At 49.3% G+C, this 21,446-nt stretch overlaps 1 protein-coding gene across 1 annotated transcript; it reads left to right on the top strand.

Annotated features, from left to right (window-relative positions):
- Positions 1-1,675: 1,675 nt before the first annotated feature.
- On the top strand, positions 1,676-9,103 carry LOC129823324 (B-cell receptor CD22-like). Its single transcript, XM_055882253.1, has 7 exons — positions 1,676-1,808; positions 1,937-2,242; positions 2,379-2,645; positions 2,875-2,968; positions 3,082-3,139; positions 8,689-8,857; positions 9,078-9,103. The coding sequence occupies exons 1-7, from the start codon at positions 1,676-1,678 to the stop codon at positions 9,101-9,103; spliced, it is 1,053 nt and encodes a 350-aa protein (XP_055738228.1).
- The last annotated feature ends 12,343 nt before the right edge of the window (positions 9,104-21,446 follow it).

Below are 21,446 nucleotides of genomic sequence, written 5' to 3'. Positions count from 1 at the left end.
CCAACATGCTCAATGCGTGTGTATATGAGTGTGTATTTGAGGGAGCAGATGGGATGGTTACCTTCAACAAAGTGAGCTGCTATTGGATAGTCAGTGTTCTTACACCTGATTGAGCTGTGGTGTTCAGCTCTGCATTGTTTTAATTGTCTTTTCGTTTGTCCTACATTGGATTTACCACATGAACATGTGATGAGATAGATCACTACTTTTATCTTGCAAGAGATGATACCCCTAACAGGGATTTTTCCACCTGTATGTGGGTGTCTATAGAAGGATGTTTTTGTAGTGCTATTGCACTGTGAACATGAGCCACATTTGTAGTTCCCATTTGGAACGGGTGTCAAGAGTGTCTGAGTGGGCTCAGGGGGTAGGTCAGATCTCACTAAGCTATCCCCAATATTGTGACCATGCTTATAGATCACCAGTGGGGGTTCCTTGAAGAGGTGTGAAATTGATATCTGATGCAGAATATTCCAGTGCTTTTTCAGGATTGCTTTCATTTTCTCTGAACACTTGGTGTACTTTGTGCAAAAGACTTAGTTTAGTTTTTAGCAATTCCTCTCTTGGTTTTTGAGATATTTTCATCGTTGCATCATCAATAGTTTTTTCCTTGTAGCCTCTGATTTTGAATTTATTTTTCATTTTCTTAGCGTTGCTGCCAAAATCTGACTGTTGGCAACAGATTAGTTTAACCCTGAATAACTGGCTATATGGTAGACCATTCCTGAGGGGAAGGGGATGCATACTATCCCCACGTAGCAGGGTATTGAGGTCTGTTGGCTTTGTGTACAAGTCTGTATGTAATGCATCATTCTCTTTGATGATCCATAAGTCCAGGTAGCTTAATTTAGTCTGCATGGTGAATTTGAGATATTCAGAGCTCTCGTTTAGCAGAGTTTGGAATTAATTTAGTTCCTGCTGACTTCCTTCCCAGAGCACAAAGACATCATCTATGTATCTCTTCCATGAGAGGATTTTAGAGAGTAGGGGGTGTGTCTCTGTTTGTAAATGAGTGCTTCCTCAAATTGTTCCACATACAGGTTCACATAGTTGGGGTCAAAGGGGGAGCCCATGGCTACACCCCGAATTTGAAGGAAAAACTGACTCAAAGATGAAGGAGTTATTGGATAATACCAGTTCAGTGAGTTGCAAGATGCGATCATTGGTTGGAGAAATAATATAATTTAAAAGTATGGATTAAGGTGTCTGTAATAGAATATACTTGTCAAAATGTATGTAGACATTAATAAATGCATTTCTATATCTTCCAACGTCTGTTTTACAATGGAGGAGGAGTAACAAGATGGCTGTGCAGTTGCTTCCAAACAGCGGCCCCTGTCAGTCATCTAGGGTAAATACATGTCATTGGACTGACCTGAAAATATGTCAGAACCTCCTTGATGATGTCTTTTATGTTGCAGGTGTTTTGGCCTGTTTTGGTCAACCAGATTTGATCGCCACAATGCCAAATAGACTGGATGTGCTGACTGGCTCCTGTGTGCAAATCCCATGTTCATTTGATATTCTTGACAAAAATAAGTACAAATTTAACAGCACAATACCAACCTCTGGAGTGTGGATTAAAGAAAACCCATACTTTGGTGGGCATCCGGAAAATGTGATATTTAACAGTAGTGAGACGGTCAACAGATATCAAGGGAAGATAACTGGAAACATGTCCCAGAAGAACTGCACCACAGTCTTCTTCAATGTAACCACCAGTTACACTAATAAATACTTCTTCAGGATTGAGAGTCAACCATTCCGTGCAACAGACAATGAAAAGTCTGTTGATATATTTGTCAGGGGTAAGAGACAATTTAACTGTTGAACAACTATTTTTCCCAGTTTCTATTCCTTGCATCAAGGATAAGAGTAGAACAAGTGGATAGTTTACCTATTAGTGTAAAATATCTTTATCTACAATGTATTACAGATTTGCCTTCCAGTCCCAACATTACTGTCTCAGGTGAGGTGAAGGAAGGGACCCCTGTCAGTTTGAACTGCTCTGCTGTCGCTCCCTGTCCTGAACACTCCCCTGAGCTGACATGGACTCTCCCAACACAGTTCACAACTGAGAACCAACTGCAGGAGAATCCAGACCAAACCAAATCAGTTCTCTCCACGGTGACCTTCACTCCATCATACCTTCATCATGAGAAGAACATCACTTGTACTGCAGTCTACCCAGTAGGGGCAAGCAACAAGACAGCTGAACATAACATGATGCTTAACGTTTCATGTAAGAGTTAATCACAGGTTCCTGAAGAATAGATCATTCTATCATGTTTTCACTGATGATTGTAATAGACTGGTTTTGATGAGACTATTCAATATACCATATCCAGATACATTCCAAATGAACCCCTCTCCCTCAGTCTCTCCTAAGGACACCTCGGCCTCCATCAGTCCAGCTGATCCAGTATTAGTGGGCAGCTGTGTAAATCTGACCTGCAGCAGTACAGCCAACCCTCCAGTGACAAACTTCACCTGGTTCAAGATCAGTGGAGATAAACCAACACAGGTAGCATCTGGACTGAGTTACTCCCTCAATGTGACTGTTGGTGATGGAGGACTGTACTACTGTGAAGCAAGAAATAGTCACGGCTGTGGGAAGTCAAAGGAAGTGCAGCTGGCTATTAAAGGTAAAACGGGCACGTCGAGCACAATCGTAGGTTAGATATACACTATATATTCAAAGGTATGTGGACACCCCTTCAAACGCGTGTATTCAGCTATTTAATGACATTGACATTAATGCCCATGATTTTGGAATGAGATGTTCGATGAGCAGGTGACCACATACTTTTGGTCGTGTAGTGTACATTGCTGATATTTATGTGAGAAATGACCTAATATGTGCTGCATTTTCAGGGCAAGAAAAGACTGTTACCACAATGGTTTTTGGGATTGCAGCAGGAACTTTGGGGGTCCTTTTGCTTATCAGCCTGATCAGTGTTATTGGATGGTAAAACCTATTCCTGGCATCAATACAAAACTAGTTTATTTATGCTGTATTTGTGCTTTTGCATATGAAAACCCTCACAGTGCATTCAGAAGGCCTTTCTAAATGTCTTCCAGGAGGAGAAACTCGAGGCTCCACGATGGACTTGAAAGGACAGACTATCCACAGGGACAGGTGCGAATAAGGCTCAACTTTCAAAACCATCTATAAAGTGTATCTAAGGAAGTACTGAATTAATGCAGAAACTATCCAAAGCCATGAGGTTAACATCATTTTAGAGCAAGTTCAGGGGAGATGACCAAACCGATAGCAATGCCACATCTGTAACGGGTGACGGATCTTCAGACCAAAACGCAGGCTCAGGGAAATAAGCCATCTTTATTAAACAACGATAAAGATGGCAACACGAAACGAAACAAACACTTGCAAAACTACAAAATAACAAAACGACGTTGACGAGACCTGAACATAAACTTACATAACTAAACATAAACTTACGTACAGGTAACAGACGACATCGAAACGAAAACGAAACAAACAAACGCTACAGTCCTATGTGGTACGAACAGACATACGGACACAGGAGACAATCACCCACAAACAAACAGTGAGAATGCCCTACCTAAATATGACTCTTGATTAGAGGAAAACGCAAACCACCTGCCTCTAATCAAGAGCCATACCAGGCAAACCAAAACGAACATAGAAACAGATAACATAGACTGCCCACCCAAAACACATGCCCTGACCATAAACACATAAAAACAACATAAAACAGGTCAGGACTGTTACAGTACCCCCCCCCCTCAAGATGCGCACGCCGGGCGCACCAGCACAAAGTCCAGGGGAGGGTCCGGGTGGGCAGTTGACCACGGTGGTGGTTCCGGCTCAGGACGCTGTCCCCATACCATCATAGTCACTCCCCTCTTCTGTCTACCCCTTCTAATGACCACCCTAACACTACCCTCCCCTAAATAAACGGCCAGCACCGGAACAAGGGGCAGCACCGGGACAATGGGCGCACCGGGACAAGGGGCAGCACCGGAACAAGGGGCAGCACCAGAACAAGGGGCAGCACCAGGATAAGGGACAGCACCGGAATAAGGGGCAGCACCGGGACAAGGGGCAGCACCGGGACAAGGGGCAGCACCGGGACAAGGGGCAACACCGGGACAAGGGGCAACACCGGGACAAGGGGCAGATCCCGGCTGAAGGACTCTGGCAGGTCCTGTTTGGACGGCTCTGGCAGGTCCTGGCTGGACGGCTCTGGCAGGTCCATGCAGGCTGACGGCTCTCTACGCTCATGGCAGGCTGACGGCTCTCGACGCTCATGGCTCTCTGACGGCTCTGGCTGCTCATGGCTCTCTGACGGCTCTGGCTGCTCATGGCTCTCTGACGGCTCTGGCTGCTCATGGCTCGCTGACGGCTCTGGCAGATCCTGTCTGGTTTGCAGCTCTGGCATATCCTGTCTGGTTGGCGGCTCTGGCAGATCCTGTCTGGCGGGCGGCTCTAGCGGCTCCTGTCTGGCTGACGGCTCTAGCGGCTCCTGTCTGGCGGATGGCTCTGTAGGCTCATGGCAGACGGGCGGCTTTGCAGGCTCATGGCAGACGGGCGGCTTTGCAGGCTCCTGGCAGACGGATGGCTCAGATGGCGCTGGGGAGACGGATGGCTCAGATGGCGCTGGGGAGACGGATGGCTCAGATGGCGCTGGGGAGACGGATGGCTCAGATGGCGCTGGGGAGACGGATGGCTCAGATGGCGCTGGGGAGACGGATGGCTCAGATGGCGCTGGGGAGACGGATGGCTCTGGCCGGATATGGCGCACTGTAGACCTGGTGCGTGATGCCAGAACTGGAGGCACCGTGCTAATGACAAGCACCTTCCTCCTAGTGCGGGGAGCAGGGACAGGGCACACTGTATTCTCAAAGCCTACTCTATCCCTGATGCGTGGTACCGGCACTGGTGACGCCGGGCTGAGGACAAGCACATCAGGATTAGTAGGGGGAGAATATACAGTGTGTACAGGGCTCTGGAGACGCACTGGTAGCTTAGTGCGTGGGGCCGGAACTGGAGGCACCGGGCTAGATACACGCACTACAGGGAGATTGCGTGGAGGAGGAACAGGGCTCAGGATACGCACTGGTAGCCTAGTGCGTAGTGTATACACTGTAGGTACTAGGCTGGGGCGGGGAGGTGGTGCCGGAAATACCGGACCGTGGAGGCGTACTGGCACTCTTGAGCATTGAGCTTGCCCAACCTTACCTGGTTGAATACTCCCGGTTGCCCGACCAGTGCGGGGAGGTGGAATAACCCGCACCGGGCTATGTAGGCGAACCGGGGAAACCATGCGTAAGGCAGGTGCCATGTATGCCTCCACGGTCCGGTATTTCCGGCACCACCTCCCCGCCCCAGCCTAGTACCTACAGTGTATACACTACGCACTAGGCTACCAGTGCGTATCCTGAGCCCTGTTCCTCCTCCACGCACTCTCCCTGTAGTGCGTGTATCTAGCCCGGTGCCTCCAGTTCCGGCCCCACGCACTAAGCTACCAGTGCGTCTCCAGAGCCCTGTACACACTGTATATTCTCCCCCTACTAATCCTGATGTGCTTGTCCTCAGCCCGGCGTCACCAGTGCCGGTACCACGCATCAGGGATAGAGTAGGCTTTGAGAATGCAGTGTGCCCTGTCCCTGCTCCCCGCACTTACAGAATTACTCACCATAGGACCAAGCGGCATGGAAGGCGGCAACAGGACCTACCTACACAGGATTTCTGGAGTTGGGAGGACGAATTGGAAGGAAATGGACCTTGGGATCAACCTGGAGAATATCGCCTCCCTCGTGAAGAGCTGGAGGCAGCGAAAGCCGAGAGGAGGCGATATGAGGAGGCAGCACGGAGACAAGGCTGGAAACCCGTGAGTACAACCCAAAAATTTCTTGGGGGGGGCCTTAAAGGGAGTGTGGCGAAGTCAGGTAGGAAACCTGCGCCTACTCCTTGTACTTACCGTGGAGAGCGAGAGTACGGGCAGACACCGTGTTACGCAGTAGAGCGCACGGTGTCTCCTGTACGCGTGCATAGCCCGGTTCGGTACATTTCAGCTCCACGTATCGGCCGGGCTAGACTGAGCGTTGAGCCGTATGTCATGAAGCCGGCCCAACGCATCTGGTCACCAGTGTGTCTCCTCGGGCCGGCGTACATGGCACCAGCCTTACGCATGGTGTCCCCGGTTCGCCTACATAGGCCGGTGCGGGTCATTCCACCTCCCCGCACTGGTCAGGCGACGGGGAGCATACAACCAGGTAAGGTTGGGCAGACTCGGCGTTCAAGGGAGCCAGTACGCCTGCACGGTCCGGTATTTCCGGCGCCACCTCCCCGCCCCAATCCAGTACCACCAGTGCCTCCTCCACGCACTAGCTATATGGTGCGTGTCTCCAGCCCTTTACCACCAGTGTCTAAACCACGCACCAAGCCTCCTGTGTGTCCCCAGAGTCCTGTGCGTCCTGTTGCTCCTCCCCGCACTAGCCCTGAGAAGCGTGTCCCCAGCCCGGTGCCACCAGTCCCGGCACCACGCACCAGGCCTACAGTGCGCCTCAGCCGGCAGGAGTCTGCCGTCTGCACAGCGATGACTGAACTGCTCGTCTCCCCAGCGCCATCTGAGCCATCCGTCTCCCCAGCGCCATCTGAGCCATCCGTCTCCCCAGCGCCATCTGAGCCATCCGTCTGCAATGAGCCTGCAAAGCCGCCCGTCTGCCATGAGCCTGCAAAGCCGCCCGTCTGCCATGAGCCCACTGAGCCGTCCGCCAGACAGGAGCCGCTAGAGCCGCCAGCCAGACAGGAGCCGCTAGAGCCGTCCGTCAGACAGGATCTGCCAGAGCCGCCAACCAGACAGGATCTGCCAGAGCCGCCAACCAGACAGGATCTGCCAGAGCCGCCAACCAGACAGGAGCAGCCAGATCAGTCAGCCAGCCATGAGCAGCCAGATCCGTCAGCCAGCCATGAGCAGCCAGATCCGTCAGCTAGCCATGAGCAGCCAGATCCGTCAGCTAGCCATGAGCAGCCAGATCCGTCAGCTAGCCATGAGCAGCCAGATCCGTCAGCTAGCCATGAGCAGCCAGATCCGTCAGCTAGCCATGAGCAGCCAGATCCGTCAGCTAGCCATGAGCAGCCAGATCCGTCAGCTAGCCATGAGCAGCCAGATCCGTCAGCTAGCCATGAGCAGCCAGATCCGTCAGCTAGCCATGAGCAGCCAGATCCGTCAGCCAGCCATGAGCAGCCAGATCCGTCAGCCAGCCATGAGCAGCCAGATCCGTCAGCCAGCCATGAGCAGTCAGATCCGTCAGCCAGCCATGAGCAGCCAGATCAGTCAGCCAGCCATGAGCAGTCAGATCCGTCAGCCAGCCATGAGCAGCCAGATCAGTCAGCCAGCCATGAGCAGCCAGATCCGTTAGCCAGCCATGAGCAGCCAGATCTGTCAGCCAGCCATGGGCCGTCCCTCAGTCCGGAGCTGCAGTCCCTCAGTCCGGAGCTGCAGTCCCTCAGTCCGGAGCTGCAGTACCTCAGTCCGGAGCTGCAGTCCCTCAGTCCGGAGCTGCCATTCCTCAGTCCAGAGCTGCCATTCCTCAGTCCGGAGCTGCCATTCCTCAGTCCGGAGCTGCCCCTTACCCTGGTGCTGCCCCTTACCCTGGTGCTGCCCCTTACCCTGGTGCTGCCCCTTACCCTGGTGCTGCCCCTTACCCTGGTACTGCCCCTGACCCTGGTACTGCCCCTTACCCTGGTACTGGCCCTTAGTCCGGAGCTGTCCCTTAGTCCGGAACTCCCCCTTAATGTAATGGGATTAATGTGGAGAGGGGTCATTTTGAAGAAGCTAAGGAGGTGGTTAGGGACTGTGGTGAAGTGGGGACCACGACCAGAGCCGGAGCCGCCACCGTGGAGGGAAGCCCACCCAGACCCTCCCCTAGACTGTGTATGGTGCGCCCGGAGTTCGCGCCTCAAGGGGGGGGTTATGTCACGCCCTGGCCTTAGTATTCTTTGTTTTCTTTATTATTTTAGTTAGGTCAGGGTGTGACATGGGGAATGTTTATGTTTTGTTGGTTTTGGGTGTTTATATGGTAAAGGGGTTATGGGGTGTAGTATATGGGTTTGTGTTGAGTGTAGATGTCTAGCGTTGTCTATGTATGTTTAGTTATCTAGGAGAGTCTATGGTTACCTGAATGAGTTCCCAATTAGAGACAGCTGATTTCGGTTGTCTCTGATTGGGAGCCTTATTTAGGGTAGCCATAGGCTCTCATTGGTTGTGAGTAATTGTCTATGTAGAACGTTTGTAGCCTGTATGTATGTGCACAACGTTTGTAGCTTCACGGTCGTTTTGTTGTTTTGTTCGTTTTGTTAAAGTGTTTCGTGTTTATTTTTGTCATCTTTTAAAATAAAAGAAGATGGCTTATTTTCCAACTGCTGCGTTTTGGTCCGTCAATCCCCCACACGATCGTGACAACATCCTGTAAGAATATGGAATGATAACAGAATAGGTGTTGGACTTTGACAGTTTTTTCTTTAGATTGGAGCTCATTTGTTGACAAAATGAAATTCTTTACACCTGTCAGTTGAATTTACATTTTCATTGACATCCACTCAGTATGTGTTGTGTAACCTGCTGACCTTAGAGTTTTACACATGACTGATCTTAGAGCTTTACACCTGTTCCTCTCTCTGTGTTCTCTCCACAGAACTCCCCGGTTGGGACAGTGTGTGCTAACCAGGCCACAGCCGGAGAGGAACCAGAGGAACCTGCAGAAGACCAGTCTGAAGAGATCCAATACGGTGACATAGACTTCTCCAAACTACGACCCAAAGAGACCCCAGCTGCAGCCCAGGACAGGGTCCAGGGACAGGAGAGTGAGTACGCTGAAGTCAATGTGACCAGGAGAGGGGCCCAGGAACCACCTCTTAACAACCTAGATGGGCTTTATGCACAAGTGGATAAAAGAGGTGCATGTTAATTTTCCAATGGGTATTAAGTGTTTTTATGCACAGTATTGTCATTGTGTATCTGTTTTCTATTGGTACTTTGTTACATTGATAATTATGTGCTCTTTGATTATCTGCGTATTTGTAGAATTTGCTGGGATGAAAAGTGTTTAACTGTTACTGTAGTGGTGATACGATGATGTAGGCTACTCTTTATTTTAGACCATTTATTTTGAGTGTTGAGTTCACAGAGCATCTGTTTAATGGGTTCCAGTATAGAGGAACTGCTGAGTTCAACTAGCCAACTGAAGGCAGTTTAAGTCCATATAAAGTCAATGATGACTGAGGAGAGAAGACACACTTAGTTGGAGAGACAGTGGTCTGATACAAGACAGGAAGTTGGTACAGGAAGTCTACATGATGGCAGAAAGGTGTTAACATCTACTAGTCACTGTTTATCTTAATATTTTGTGCAGTTACCAGAATAACAATATAATATATTTTCAGTTTATACAGTTGAAGTCAAAAGATTACATACACTTAGGTTGGAGTCATTGAAACTCATTTTTCAATCACTCCACAAATTTCGTGTTAACAAACTGTAGTTTTGGTAAGTCGGTCAGGACATCTACTTTGTGCATGACACAAGTCATTTTTCTAACAATTGTTTACAGATGGATTATTTCACTTATAATTCACTGTATCACAATTCGAGTGGGTCATACGTTTACATACACTATGTTGACTTGACTGTGCCTTTAAACAGCTTGGAAAATTCCAGAAAATTATTTAATGGCTTTGGGAGCTTCTGATTAACATCATTTGAGTCAATTGGAGGTGTACCTGTGGATGTATTTCAAGGCGTACCTTCAAACTCAGTGCCTCTTTGCTTGACATTATGGGGAAATCAAAAGAAATCAGCCAATACCTCAGAAAAAACATTGAAGACCTCCACAAGTCTGGTTCAATTTCCAAATGCCTGAAGGTACCACGTTCATCTGAACAAACAATTGTACGCAAGTATAAACACCTTGGGACCACTCAGCCGTCATTCCGCTCAGGAAGGGGCCGCGTTCTGTCTCTTGGAGATGAACGTACTTTGGTGAGAAAAGTGCAAATCAATACCAGAACCACAGCAAAGGACCTTGTGAAGATGCTGTACAAAAGTATCTATATCCACAGTAAAACGAGTCCTATATCGATATCACCTGAAAGGTCACTCAGCAAGGAAGAAGCCAACACTCCAAAACCGCCATAAAGACGCCAGACTACGGTTTGCAACTGCACATGGGGACAAAGATTGTACTTTTTGGAGAAATGTCCTCTGGTCTAATGAAACAAAAATAGAACTGTTTGGTCATAATGACCATCGTTACGTTTGGAGGAAAAAGGGGAAGGCTTGCAAACCGAAGAACACTATTCCAACCGTGAAGCACGGGGGTGGCAGCATCATGTCGTGGAGGTGCTTTGCTGCAGGAGGGACTGGTGCACTTCACAAAATAGATGGCATCATGAGGTAGGAAAATTATGTGGATGTATTGAAGCAACATCTCAAGACATCAGTCAGTAAGTTAAAACTTGGTTGCAAATGGGTCTTCCAAATGGACAATGACCCGAAGCATACTTCCAAAGTTGTGGCAAAATGGCTTAAGGACAACAAAGTAAAGGTTTTGGAGTGGCCATCACAAAGCCCTGACCTCAAACCTACAGAAAATTTGTGGGCAGAACTGAAAAAGCGTGTGTGAGCAAGGAGGCCTACAAACCTGACTCAGTTACACCAGCTCTGTCAGGAAGAATGGGCCAAAATTCACCCAATTTATTGTGGGAAGCTTGTGGAAGGCTCCCCGAAACGTTTGACCCAAGTTATACAATTTAAAGGCAATGCTACCAAATACTAATTGAGTGTATGTAAACTTCTGACCCACTTCGAATGTGAAGAAAGAAATTAAAGCTGAAATAAATCATTCTCTCTACTATTATTCTGACATTTCACATTCTTAAAATAAAGTGGTGAGCCTAACTAGCCCAAGACAGGGAATTTTTATTTGGATTTAATGTCAGGAATTGTGAAAAACTGAGTTTAAATGTATTTGGCTCAGCTGTATGTAAACTTCCGACTTCAACTGTGTCTATTTAGAATTTACCTTGTCAGTTTTTATATTGAGTGTTAAATCAACAAAACAATTGAGACTGAATATAAGGTTGTTTATTAATTATACTGTAATAAAAACCTTTACATTCAATTTCCATTACATCTTTTGGACTTAATTGGTCCAACATTTTACATACCTCATTAAAATGGATTATATTGAGATTTTGTGTCACTGGTCGACACACAATGTGGAATTATGTTTTTAGACATAAAATTGAAAAGCTGAATTGTCTCAAGTCAATATGTATTCAACATCTTTTCTATGGCAAGCCTAAATATGTTCAGGAGTAAAGATTTGCTTAACATGTCACATAAGTTGCATGGATTCACTCTGTGTGCAATGCTAGTGTTTAACATGATTTTTGAATGACTACCTCATCTCTGTACCCCACACATACAATTATCTGTAAGGTCCCTCAGTCAAGCAGCGAATTTCAAACAGATACAACCACAAAGAGAGTGATCTTTTCCAATGACTCACAAAGAAAGGCACCTGTTGGTAGATGGGTAAAAATAACATACATTTGACATTGAATATCCCTTTGAGCATGGTGAAGTTATTAATTACACTTTGGATGGTTTATCAATACACCCAATCACTACAAAGATACAGGCGTCCTTGCTAACGCAGTCGCCGGAGAGGAAAGCAAACGCTCAGGGATTTCACCCACAGGAGGTTGTTGGCACCTTAATTTAATCCAAGATGGCGTAGCAGTCAGATGTCCATTGTCCTCGTCTTGTCCCGTGTATATATATTTTATATATTTTTCTTCGCATATCTTTTTATATATATATTCTTTTCTTCTTAAAAACTCAACTTCAAAACACTCTCCTGCAACCCACCTCACCAAATGTGGTGCGGATCTGTTTTTTCTTTTCTTCCTCAAAAGTATTATTCACCTCGTATCCGAAATCTACAACAGAAGCTAACAAGCTAACCAGAAGTTAGCCAGCTCACAAGCTAACGTTAGTAATTCAGCTAACCACAGCTAGCGCTCATCAGCTATCCTTTAGCTCGGAAAACTATTGCCAGTTTTGTACAACGCGACTCAGACCAGAGCATACCAGACCTATTTTCTCTCCATATCCCCGGATTTTTACCTCAAGCTCTGGACATTTACACCTGGATCTTGCAGCTAACTAGCTGCTATCCGAGTGACTATCGGCTAACATCAATCCCGGAGCAAACACCAATTATCCCGGAACTAGCCAGCTGAAGAGTGCCATCAGCCACTCCTGGGCTACAATCACCTATCCGGACCCGTTTTACTGCCGATGCGGAGCCCCACCGGGCCTTCACGACTGGGATACCGACGTTATCTGCCCGAGGGAGTATTTCAACCGGCCCATCCATCGCGACGTAACCTGAACGTCCATATACTAACTGCGGCCCGCTAATCGTTAGCTGTCTTGAGCATATCGGCTGCTATCTGAACAGGTCTATCGAACAATCTTCTTAGGCCACTATAACTATTTTGACAATTGGATTGGTCCCCTCTACCACACGGAACCCCACTAATCTACCGACGGAATTGCACGGCGTGGCTAAAAACAGACCTCCATCTTCTGCTAGCTTGCTACCCATGACTAGCTGTCTGAATCACGAAGCTAGCACCAGTTAGCAAACACAATTCTACAACTCACAACCTCTCTTTCGCCAACGCCATCCGGCTTGGATTCTCTGTCGACACGACCACGTCTGGTCTGCAGACAAATACCCCATCCGCTGTGCCCTCAACCGGCCTCCGTCTGAGCAGACCCCCTCCGTCTGAGCAGACCACCCCCCCGGGCTACTAACTTTAAACGCCGCGGGCTAGCTTAGTGGAGGCCTCACTACTCCATCTACGGCTGCCCCCTGGACACTATGATCACTTGGCTACATAGCTTATGCCTGCTTGACTGTCCATTAATTCACGGTACTCCATTCTGTTTATTTGTGTTTTATCTGTCGGCTCTGTGCCTTAACTCAGGATCTGTGTGTAGTTAATCCGACCCTCTCTGCCCAGTCGTCGCCATTTTTACCTTCTGTTGCTGTGTTAGCTGACTAGCTGCTGTTATTTCACCTGCTGTTTTAGCTAGCTCTCCCAATCATGACCTGCAATCACTTTATGCCTTATTGTATGTCTCTCTCAAATATCAATATGCCTTGCATACTGTTGTTCAGGCTAGTTATCATTGTTTTGGTTTGCAATGGACCCCGTAGTTCCACTCTCCGTACCTCTGATACCTCCTTTGTCCCACCCCCCACACATGCGGTGACCTCACCCATTGAGACCAGCATGTCCAGAGATACAACCTCTCTTATTATCACCCAGTGCCTGGGCTTGCCTCCGCTGTACCCGTGCCCCACCATACCCTGGTCTGCACATTATGCCCAGAATCTATTCTACCACGCCCATAAATCTGCTCCTTTTATTCCTTGTCCCCAATGCTCTTGGCGACCAGTTTTGATAGCCTTTAGCCGCACCCTCATCCTACTGCTCCTCTGTTCCTCGGGTGATGTGGAGGTAAACCCAGGCCCTGCATGTCCCCAGTCACCCTCATTTGTTGACTTCTGTGATCGAAAAAGCCTTGGCCTCATGCATGTCAACATCAGAAGCCTCATCCCTAAGTTTGCCTTACTCACCGCTTTAGCACACTCTGCCAACCCTGATGTCCTTGCCGTGTCTGAATCCTGGCTTAGGAAGGCCACCAAAAACTCTGAGATTTCCATACCCAACTATAACACTTTCCATCAAGATAGAACTGCCAAAGGGGGAGGAGTTGCAATCTACTGCAGAGATAGCCTGCAAAGTTCTGTCATACTTTCCAAGTCTATGCCCAAACAGTTCGAACTTCTAATTTTAAAAATTAATCTCTCCAGAAATAAGTCTCTCACTGTTGCCGCCTGCTACCGACCCCCCTCAGCTCCCAGCTGTGCCCTGGACACCATCTGTGAATTGATCGCTCCCCATCTAGCTTCAGAGTTTGTTCTGTTAGGTGACCTAAACTGGGATATGCTTAACACCCCGGCAGTCCTACAATCTAAGCTTGATGCCCTCAATCTCACACAAATCATCAAGGAACCCACCAGGTACAACCCTAAATCCGTAAACATGGGCACCCTAATAGACATTATCCTGACCAACTTGCCCTCCAAATACACCTCTGCTGTCTTCAATCAAGATCTCAGCGATCACTGCCTCATTGCCTGTATCCGCCACGGGTCCACGGTCAAACGACCACCCCTCATCACTGTCAAACGCTCCCTGAAACACTTCTGCGAGCAGGCCTTTCTAATCGACCTGGCCCGGGTACCCTGGAAGGATATTGACCTCATCCCGTCAGTTGAGGATGCCTGGTCATTCTTTAAAAGTTACTTCCTCACCATATTAGACAAGCATGCTCCGTTCAAAAAATGCAGAACCAAGAACAGATATAGCCCTTGGTTCACTCCAGACCTGACTGCCCTCGACCAGCACAAAACATCCTGTGGCGAACTGCAATAGCATCGAAGAGCCCTCGTGATATGCAACTGTTCAGGGAAGTCAGGAACCAATACACGCAGTCAGTCAGGAAAGCAAAGGCCAGCTTTTTCAAGCAGAAATTTGCATCCTGTAGCTCTAACTCCAAAAAGTTCTGGGATACTATAAAGTCCATGGAAAACAAGAGCACCTCCTCCCAGCTGCCCACTGCACTGAGGCTAGATAACACGGTCACCACTGATAAGTCCGTGATAATCGAAAACTTCAACAAACATTTCTCAATGGCTGGCCATGCCTTCCACCTGGCGACTCCAACCTTGGCCAGCAGCCCCGCCCGGCCCGCTGCTACTCGCCCAAGCCTCCCCAGCTTCTCCTTTACCCATATCCAGATAGCAGATGTTCTGAAAGAGCTGGAAAATCTGGACCCATACAAATCAGCTGAGCTTGACAATCTGGACCCCCTATTCCTGAAACTGTCCACCGCCATTGTCGCACCCCCTATTACCAGCCTGTTCAACCTCTCCTTCGTATCATCTGAGATCCCCAAGGATTGGAAAGCTGCCGCTGTCATTCCCCTCTTCAAAGGGGGAGACACCCTGGACCCAAACTGTTACAGACCTATATCCATCCTGCCCTGCCTAGCTAAGGTCTTCGAAAGCCAAGTCAACAAACAGATCACTGACCATCTCGAATCCCACCGTACCTTCTCCGCTGTGCAATCCGGTTTCCGAGCCGGTCACGGGTGCACCTCAGCCACGCTCAAGGTACTAAACGATATCATAGCCGCCATCGATAAAAGACATTACTGTGCAGCCGTCTTCATCGACCTGGCCAAGGCTTTCGACTCTGTCAATCACCATATTCTTATCGGCAGACTCAATAGCCTCAGTTTTTCTAATGACTGCCTTGCCTGGTTCACCAACTACTTTGCAGACAGAGTTCAGAGTGTCAAATCGGAGGGCATGTTGTCCGGTCCTCTGGCAGTCTCTATGGGGGTACCACAGGGTTCAATTCTCGGGCCGACTCTTTTCTCTGTATACATCAATGATGTTGCTCTTGCTGCGGGCGATTCCCTGATCCACCTCTACGCAGACGACACCATTCTGTATACTTCCGGCCCTTCCCTGGACACTGTGCTATCTAACCTCCAAACGAGCTTCAATGCCATACAACACTCCTTCCGTGGCCTCCAACTGCTCTTAAATGCTAGTAAAACCAAATGCATGCTTTTCAACCGTTCGCTGCCTGCACCCGCACGCCCGACTAGCATCACCACCCTGGACGGTTCCGACCTAGAATATGTGGACATCTATAAGTACCTAGGTGTCTGGCTAGACTGCAAACTCTCCTTCCAGACTCATATCAAACATCTCCAATCCAAAATCAAATCTAGAGTCGGCTTTCTATTCCGGAACAAAGCCTCCTTCACTCACGCCGCCAAACTTACCCTAGTAAAACTGACTATCCTACCGATCCTCGACTTCGGCGATGTCATCTACAAAATAGCTTCCAATACTCTACTCAGCAAACTGGATGCAGTTTATCACAGTGCCATCCGTTTTGTTACTAAAGCACCTTATGCGACCCACCACTGCGACCTGTATGCCCTAGTCGGCTGGCCCTCGCTACATGTTCGTCGTCAGACCCACTGGCTCCAGGTCATCTACAAGGCTATGCTAGGTAAAGTGCCGCCTTATCTCAGTTCACTGGTCACGATGGCTACACCCACCCGTAGCACGCGCTCCAGCAGGTGTATCTCACTGATCATCCCTAAAGCCAAAACCTCATTTGGACGCCTTTCCTTCCAGTTCTCTGCTGCCTGCGACTGGAACGAATTGCAAAAATCTCTGAAGTTGGAGACTTTTATCTCCCTCAACAACTTTAAAAATCTGCTATCCGAGCAGCTAACCGATCGCTGCAGCTGTACATAGTCCATCTGTAAACTACCCACCCAATTTACCTACCTCACCCCCATACTGCTTTTATTTATTTACTTTTCTGCTCTTTTGCACACCAGTATCTCTTCTTGCACATGATCATCTGATGATTTATCACTCCAGTGTTAATCTGCTAAATTGTAATTATTCGATTTATTGCCTACCTCAAGCCTTTTGCACACATTGTATATAGATTCTCTTTTTCCTACCATGTTATTGACTTGTTTATTGTTTACTCCATGTGTAACTCTGTGTTGTTGTCTGTTCACACTGCTATGCTTTATCTTGGCCAGGTCGCAGTTGCAAATGAGAACTTGTTCTCAACTAGCCTACCTGGTTAAATAAAGGTGAAATAAAAAGAAAATAAAAAGAATTGGAGAGAACGGGCTCGTGGTAATTAAACACATGGTTTCCATGTGTTTAACATCTACTTCAAGGTCTCAGAGCGAGTGAAGTCACCGATGGAAACGCTATTAGCGAGCACCCCGCAAACCATTTCACATCAGTTACACTCACCCCCATTTTGGCCTCCTCCTTTTCCGCTGCAACCAGTGATCCGGGTCAACAGCATCAATGTAACAGTATAACTTCCGTCTTTCTCCTCGCCCCTACCTGGGCTTGAACCAAGGACCCTCTGCACATATCAACAACTGCCTCCCACGAAGCATCGTTACCCATCACTCCACAAAAGCCACAGCCCTTGAAGAGCAAGGGGAACAACTACTTCAAGGTCTCAGAGCGAGTGACGTCACCGATGGAAACTCTATTAGTGAGCACCCCGCTAACCATTTCACATCAGTTACACTCACCCCCCTTTTGACCTCCTCCTTTTCCGCTGCAACCAATGATCCGGGTCAACAGCATCAATGTAACAGTATAACTTCCGTCTCTCTCCTCGCTTCTACCTGGGCTCGAACAATGGACCCTCTGTACAAATCAACAACTGACACCCACGAAGCATCGTTACCCATCGCACCACAAAGCCACAGCCCTTGCAAGATTGAATCCTACTAATATTGAATCCTACTACACTAGCTCCGATTCTCGTCGGATGTGGCAGGGCTTGCAAACCATTACGGACTACAAAGGGAAGCCCAGCGGCGAACACAAGCCTACCGGATGAGCTAAATTACTATGCGCGCTTCGAGGCAAGAACCACTGAAGCATGCATGAGAGCACCAGCTGTTCCAGACGATTGTGTGATCATGCTCGCCATAGCCGATGTGAGTAAGACCTTTAAACAGGTCAACATTTACAAAGCCGCAGGGCCAGACGAATTACCAGGATGCGTACTCCGAGCATACACTGACCAACTGGCAAGTGTCTTCACTGACATTGTCAACCTGTCCCTGGCCGAGTCTGTATTACCTACATGTTTCAAGCAGACCACCATAGTCCCTGTGCCCAAGAACACCAAGGTAATCTGCCAAAATGACTACCGACCCATAGTACTCATGTCTGTAGCCAGGCTGGTCATGGCTCACATCAACACCGTTATCCCAGAAACACTAGATACACTCCAATTTACATACCGCACTAACAGATCCACAGATGATGCAATCTCTATTGCGCTCAAAAATACCCTTTCCTACTTGGACAACAGGAACACTTACGTGAGAATGCTGTTCATTGACTACAGCTCAGCGTTCAACATCGTAGTGCCCTCTGTAAAGGTTTTCTTCCAGGGGTGAAGGAGGGGACCAAAATGCAGCGTAGCCAGTGCTCAACATGTTTAATTAAACAATAACCATGAACACTTAACAAATAACAAAATAACAAACCGTGAAAACCGAGACAGTCCTATCTGGTGCAGAACAAACACTGAGACAGGAAACAAACACCCACAAAATCCCAACACAAAACAAGCCTCCTATATATGAGTCTCAATCAGAGACAACGACTACCATCTGTCTCTGATTGAGAACCCACACTAGGCTGACATAGAAACAGACAAACTAGACACACAACATAGAATTCCCACCCAGCTCACGTCCTGACCAACTAAACACATACAAAACAACAGAAAACAGGTCAGGAACGTGACAGAACCCCCCCTTCAAGGTGCGAACTCCGGGCGCACCCCTAAAACTCAAGGGGAGGGTCTGGGTGGGCATCTGTCCGCGGTGGCGGCTCCGGCGGTGGGCGAGGGCACCACTCCACCATTGTCTTTGTCCACCTCCTTAGCGTCCCTTGAGTGGCGACCCTCACCCCCGACCATGGTCCAGGAACCTTCACCAACTCCCCTCTACAATAGAGGAGACAACTCAGGACAGAGAGGTAGTTCAGGACAAAGAGGTAGCTCAGGACAGAGAGGTAGCCCAGGACAGAGAGGTAGCCCAGGACAGAGAGGTAACTCCGGACTAGTGGCAGCTCCGGACTGAGTGGCAGCTCATGACTGGAGGGCAGCTCATGACTGGAGGGCAGTTCATGACTGGAGGGCAGCTCATGACTGGAGGGCAGCTCATGACTGGAGGGCAGCTCATGACTGAAGGGCAGCTCATGACTGTAGGGCAGCTCATGACTGTAGGGCAGCTCATGACTGGCTGGCGTCTCTGGCAGCTCCTGACTGGCTAAGGGCTCTGGCAGCTCCTGACTGGCTGGCGGCTCTGGCAGCTCCTGACTGGCTGGCGGCTCTGGCAGCTCCTGACTGGCTGGCGGCTCTGGCAGCTCCTGACTGGCTGGCGGCTCTGGCAGCTCCTGACTGGCTGGCGGCTCTGGCAGCTCCTGACTGACGGACGGCTCTAGCGGCTCCTGACTGACGGACGGCTCTAATGGCTCGGGACAGACGGGCGGCTCTAATGGCTCGTGGCAGACGGATGACTCAGACGGCGCTGGGCAGACGGATGGCTCAGACGGCGCTGGGCAGACGGATGGCTCAGACGGCGCTGGGCAGACGGATGGCTCAGACGGCGCTGGGCAGACGGATGGCTCAGACGGCGCTAGGCAGACGGGCAGTTCAGGCACCGCTGGGCAGACGGGCAGTTCAGGCACCGCTGGGCAGACGGGCAGTTCAGGCACCGCTGGGCAGACGGGCAGTTCAGGCACCGCTGGGCAGACGGCAGACTCTGGCTGGCTGAGACGCACTATAGGCCTGATGCGTGGTGCCGGAACTGGAGGTACCGGGCTGAGGGCACGCACCTCAGGGCGAGTGCGGGGAGGAGGAACAGGGCTCTGGCGATGCACTGGAAGCCTGGTGCGTGGTGTAGGCACTGGTGGTACTGGGCTGGGGCGGGAAGGTGGCGCCGGATATACCGGACCGTGAAGGAGGACACGCGCTCTTGAGCACCGAGCCTCTCCAACCTTACCAGGTTGAATGGTCCCCGTAGCCCTGCCAGTGCGGCGAGGTGGAACAACCCGCACTGGGCTATGCAGGCGAACCGGGGACACCACCTGTAAGGCTGGTGCCATGTACGCCGGCCCGAGGAGACGTACTGGAGGCCAGATACGTTGGGCCGGCTTCATGACATCCAGCTCGATGCCCAACCTAGCCCTCCCAGTGCGGCAAGGTGGAATAGCCCGCACTGGGCTAAGCACGCGTACTGGGGACACCGTGCGCTTTACCGCATAACACGGTGTCTGACCAGTACGACGCCCTCTCACTCCACGGTAAGCCCGGGGAGTTGGGTCAGGTATCCAACCCGGCTTCGCCACACTCCCCTTTAGCCCCCCTCCAAGAAATTTTTGGGTGAGCCTCTCGGGCTTCCAGCCTCTCTTACGTGCTGCCTCCTCAATCCACCGCTCCTGGGCTGTGGCTGCCTCCTTCTCCCGAGAGCGGCGATTCTCTCCAACCCTTCCCCAGGGTCCTTTTCCGTCCATGATCTCCCAAGACCATTCCTCCTGTGTCCAGTAGTCCTGTGTACTGGGCCGCTGCTGCTCCCCGTTGCTACGCTGCTTGGTCCGGGTTTGGTGGGTGTTTCTGTAAAGGTTTTCTTCCAGGGGTGAAGGAGAGGACCAAAATGCAGCGTAGCCAGTGCTCAACATGTTTAATTAAACAATAACCATGAACACTTAACAAATAACAAAATAACAAACCGTGAAAACCGAGACAGTCCTATCTGGTGCAGAACAAACACTGAGACAGGAAACAAACACCCACAAAATCCCAACACAAAACAAGCCTCCTATATATGAGTCTCAATCAGAGACAACGACTACCATCTGTCTCTGATTGAGAACCCACACTAGGCTGACATAGAAACAGACAAACTAGACACACAACATAGAATTCCCACCCAGCTCACGTCCTGACCAACTAAACACATACAAAACAACAGAAAACAGGTCAGGAACGTGACACCCTCAAAGCTCATCACTAAGCTAAGGACCCTGGGACTTAACACCTCCCTCTGCAACTGGATCCGGGACTTCCTGATGAGCCGCACCCCAGGTGGTAAGGTTAGGCAAAAACACATCTGCCTCTCTGATTCTCAACATGAGGGTCCCTCAGGGGTCTGTGCTTATTCCCCTCATGTACTCCCTGTTCACCCATGACTGCATGACTCCAACACCATCATTAGGTTTGCCGATGACACAACAATGGTAGGCCTGATCACCGACAAAAATGAGACCGCCTATAGGGAGAAAGTCAGAAATCTGTCAGTGTGGTGCCAGGACAACATCCTCTCCCTCAACGTGATAAAGACAAAGGAGATGATCGTGGACTACAGGAAAATAAGGGCCTAGCGGGGCTGTAGTGGAGCAGGTTGAGAGCTTCAAGTTCCTTGGTGTCCACATCACCAACAAACTATCATTGTCCAAACACACCAAGACAGTCATGAAGAGGGCACAACAACACCTTTTCCCCCTCAGGAGACTGAAAAGATTTGACATGGGTCCTCAGATCCTCAAAAAGTTATACAGCTGCACAATTGAGAGGATCCTGGCTGGTTGCATCACCGCCTGGTATGGCAACTGCTCGGCCTCCGAACTCAAGACGCTACAGGTGGTAGTGGGTACGGTCCAGT

The sequence above is a fragment of the Salvelinus fontinalis genome, chromosome 25 (assembly GCF_029448725.1).
Source record: "Salvelinus fontinalis isolate EN_2023a chromosome 25, ASM2944872v1, whole genome shotgun sequence".
Taxonomy (NCBI): domain Eukaryota; kingdom Metazoa; phylum Chordata; class Actinopteri; order Salmoniformes; family Salmonidae; genus Salvelinus; species Salvelinus fontinalis.
The sequence above is the reverse complement of the archived record's forward strand: the minus strand, read 5'-3'. Positions and strand labels throughout refer to the sequence as shown.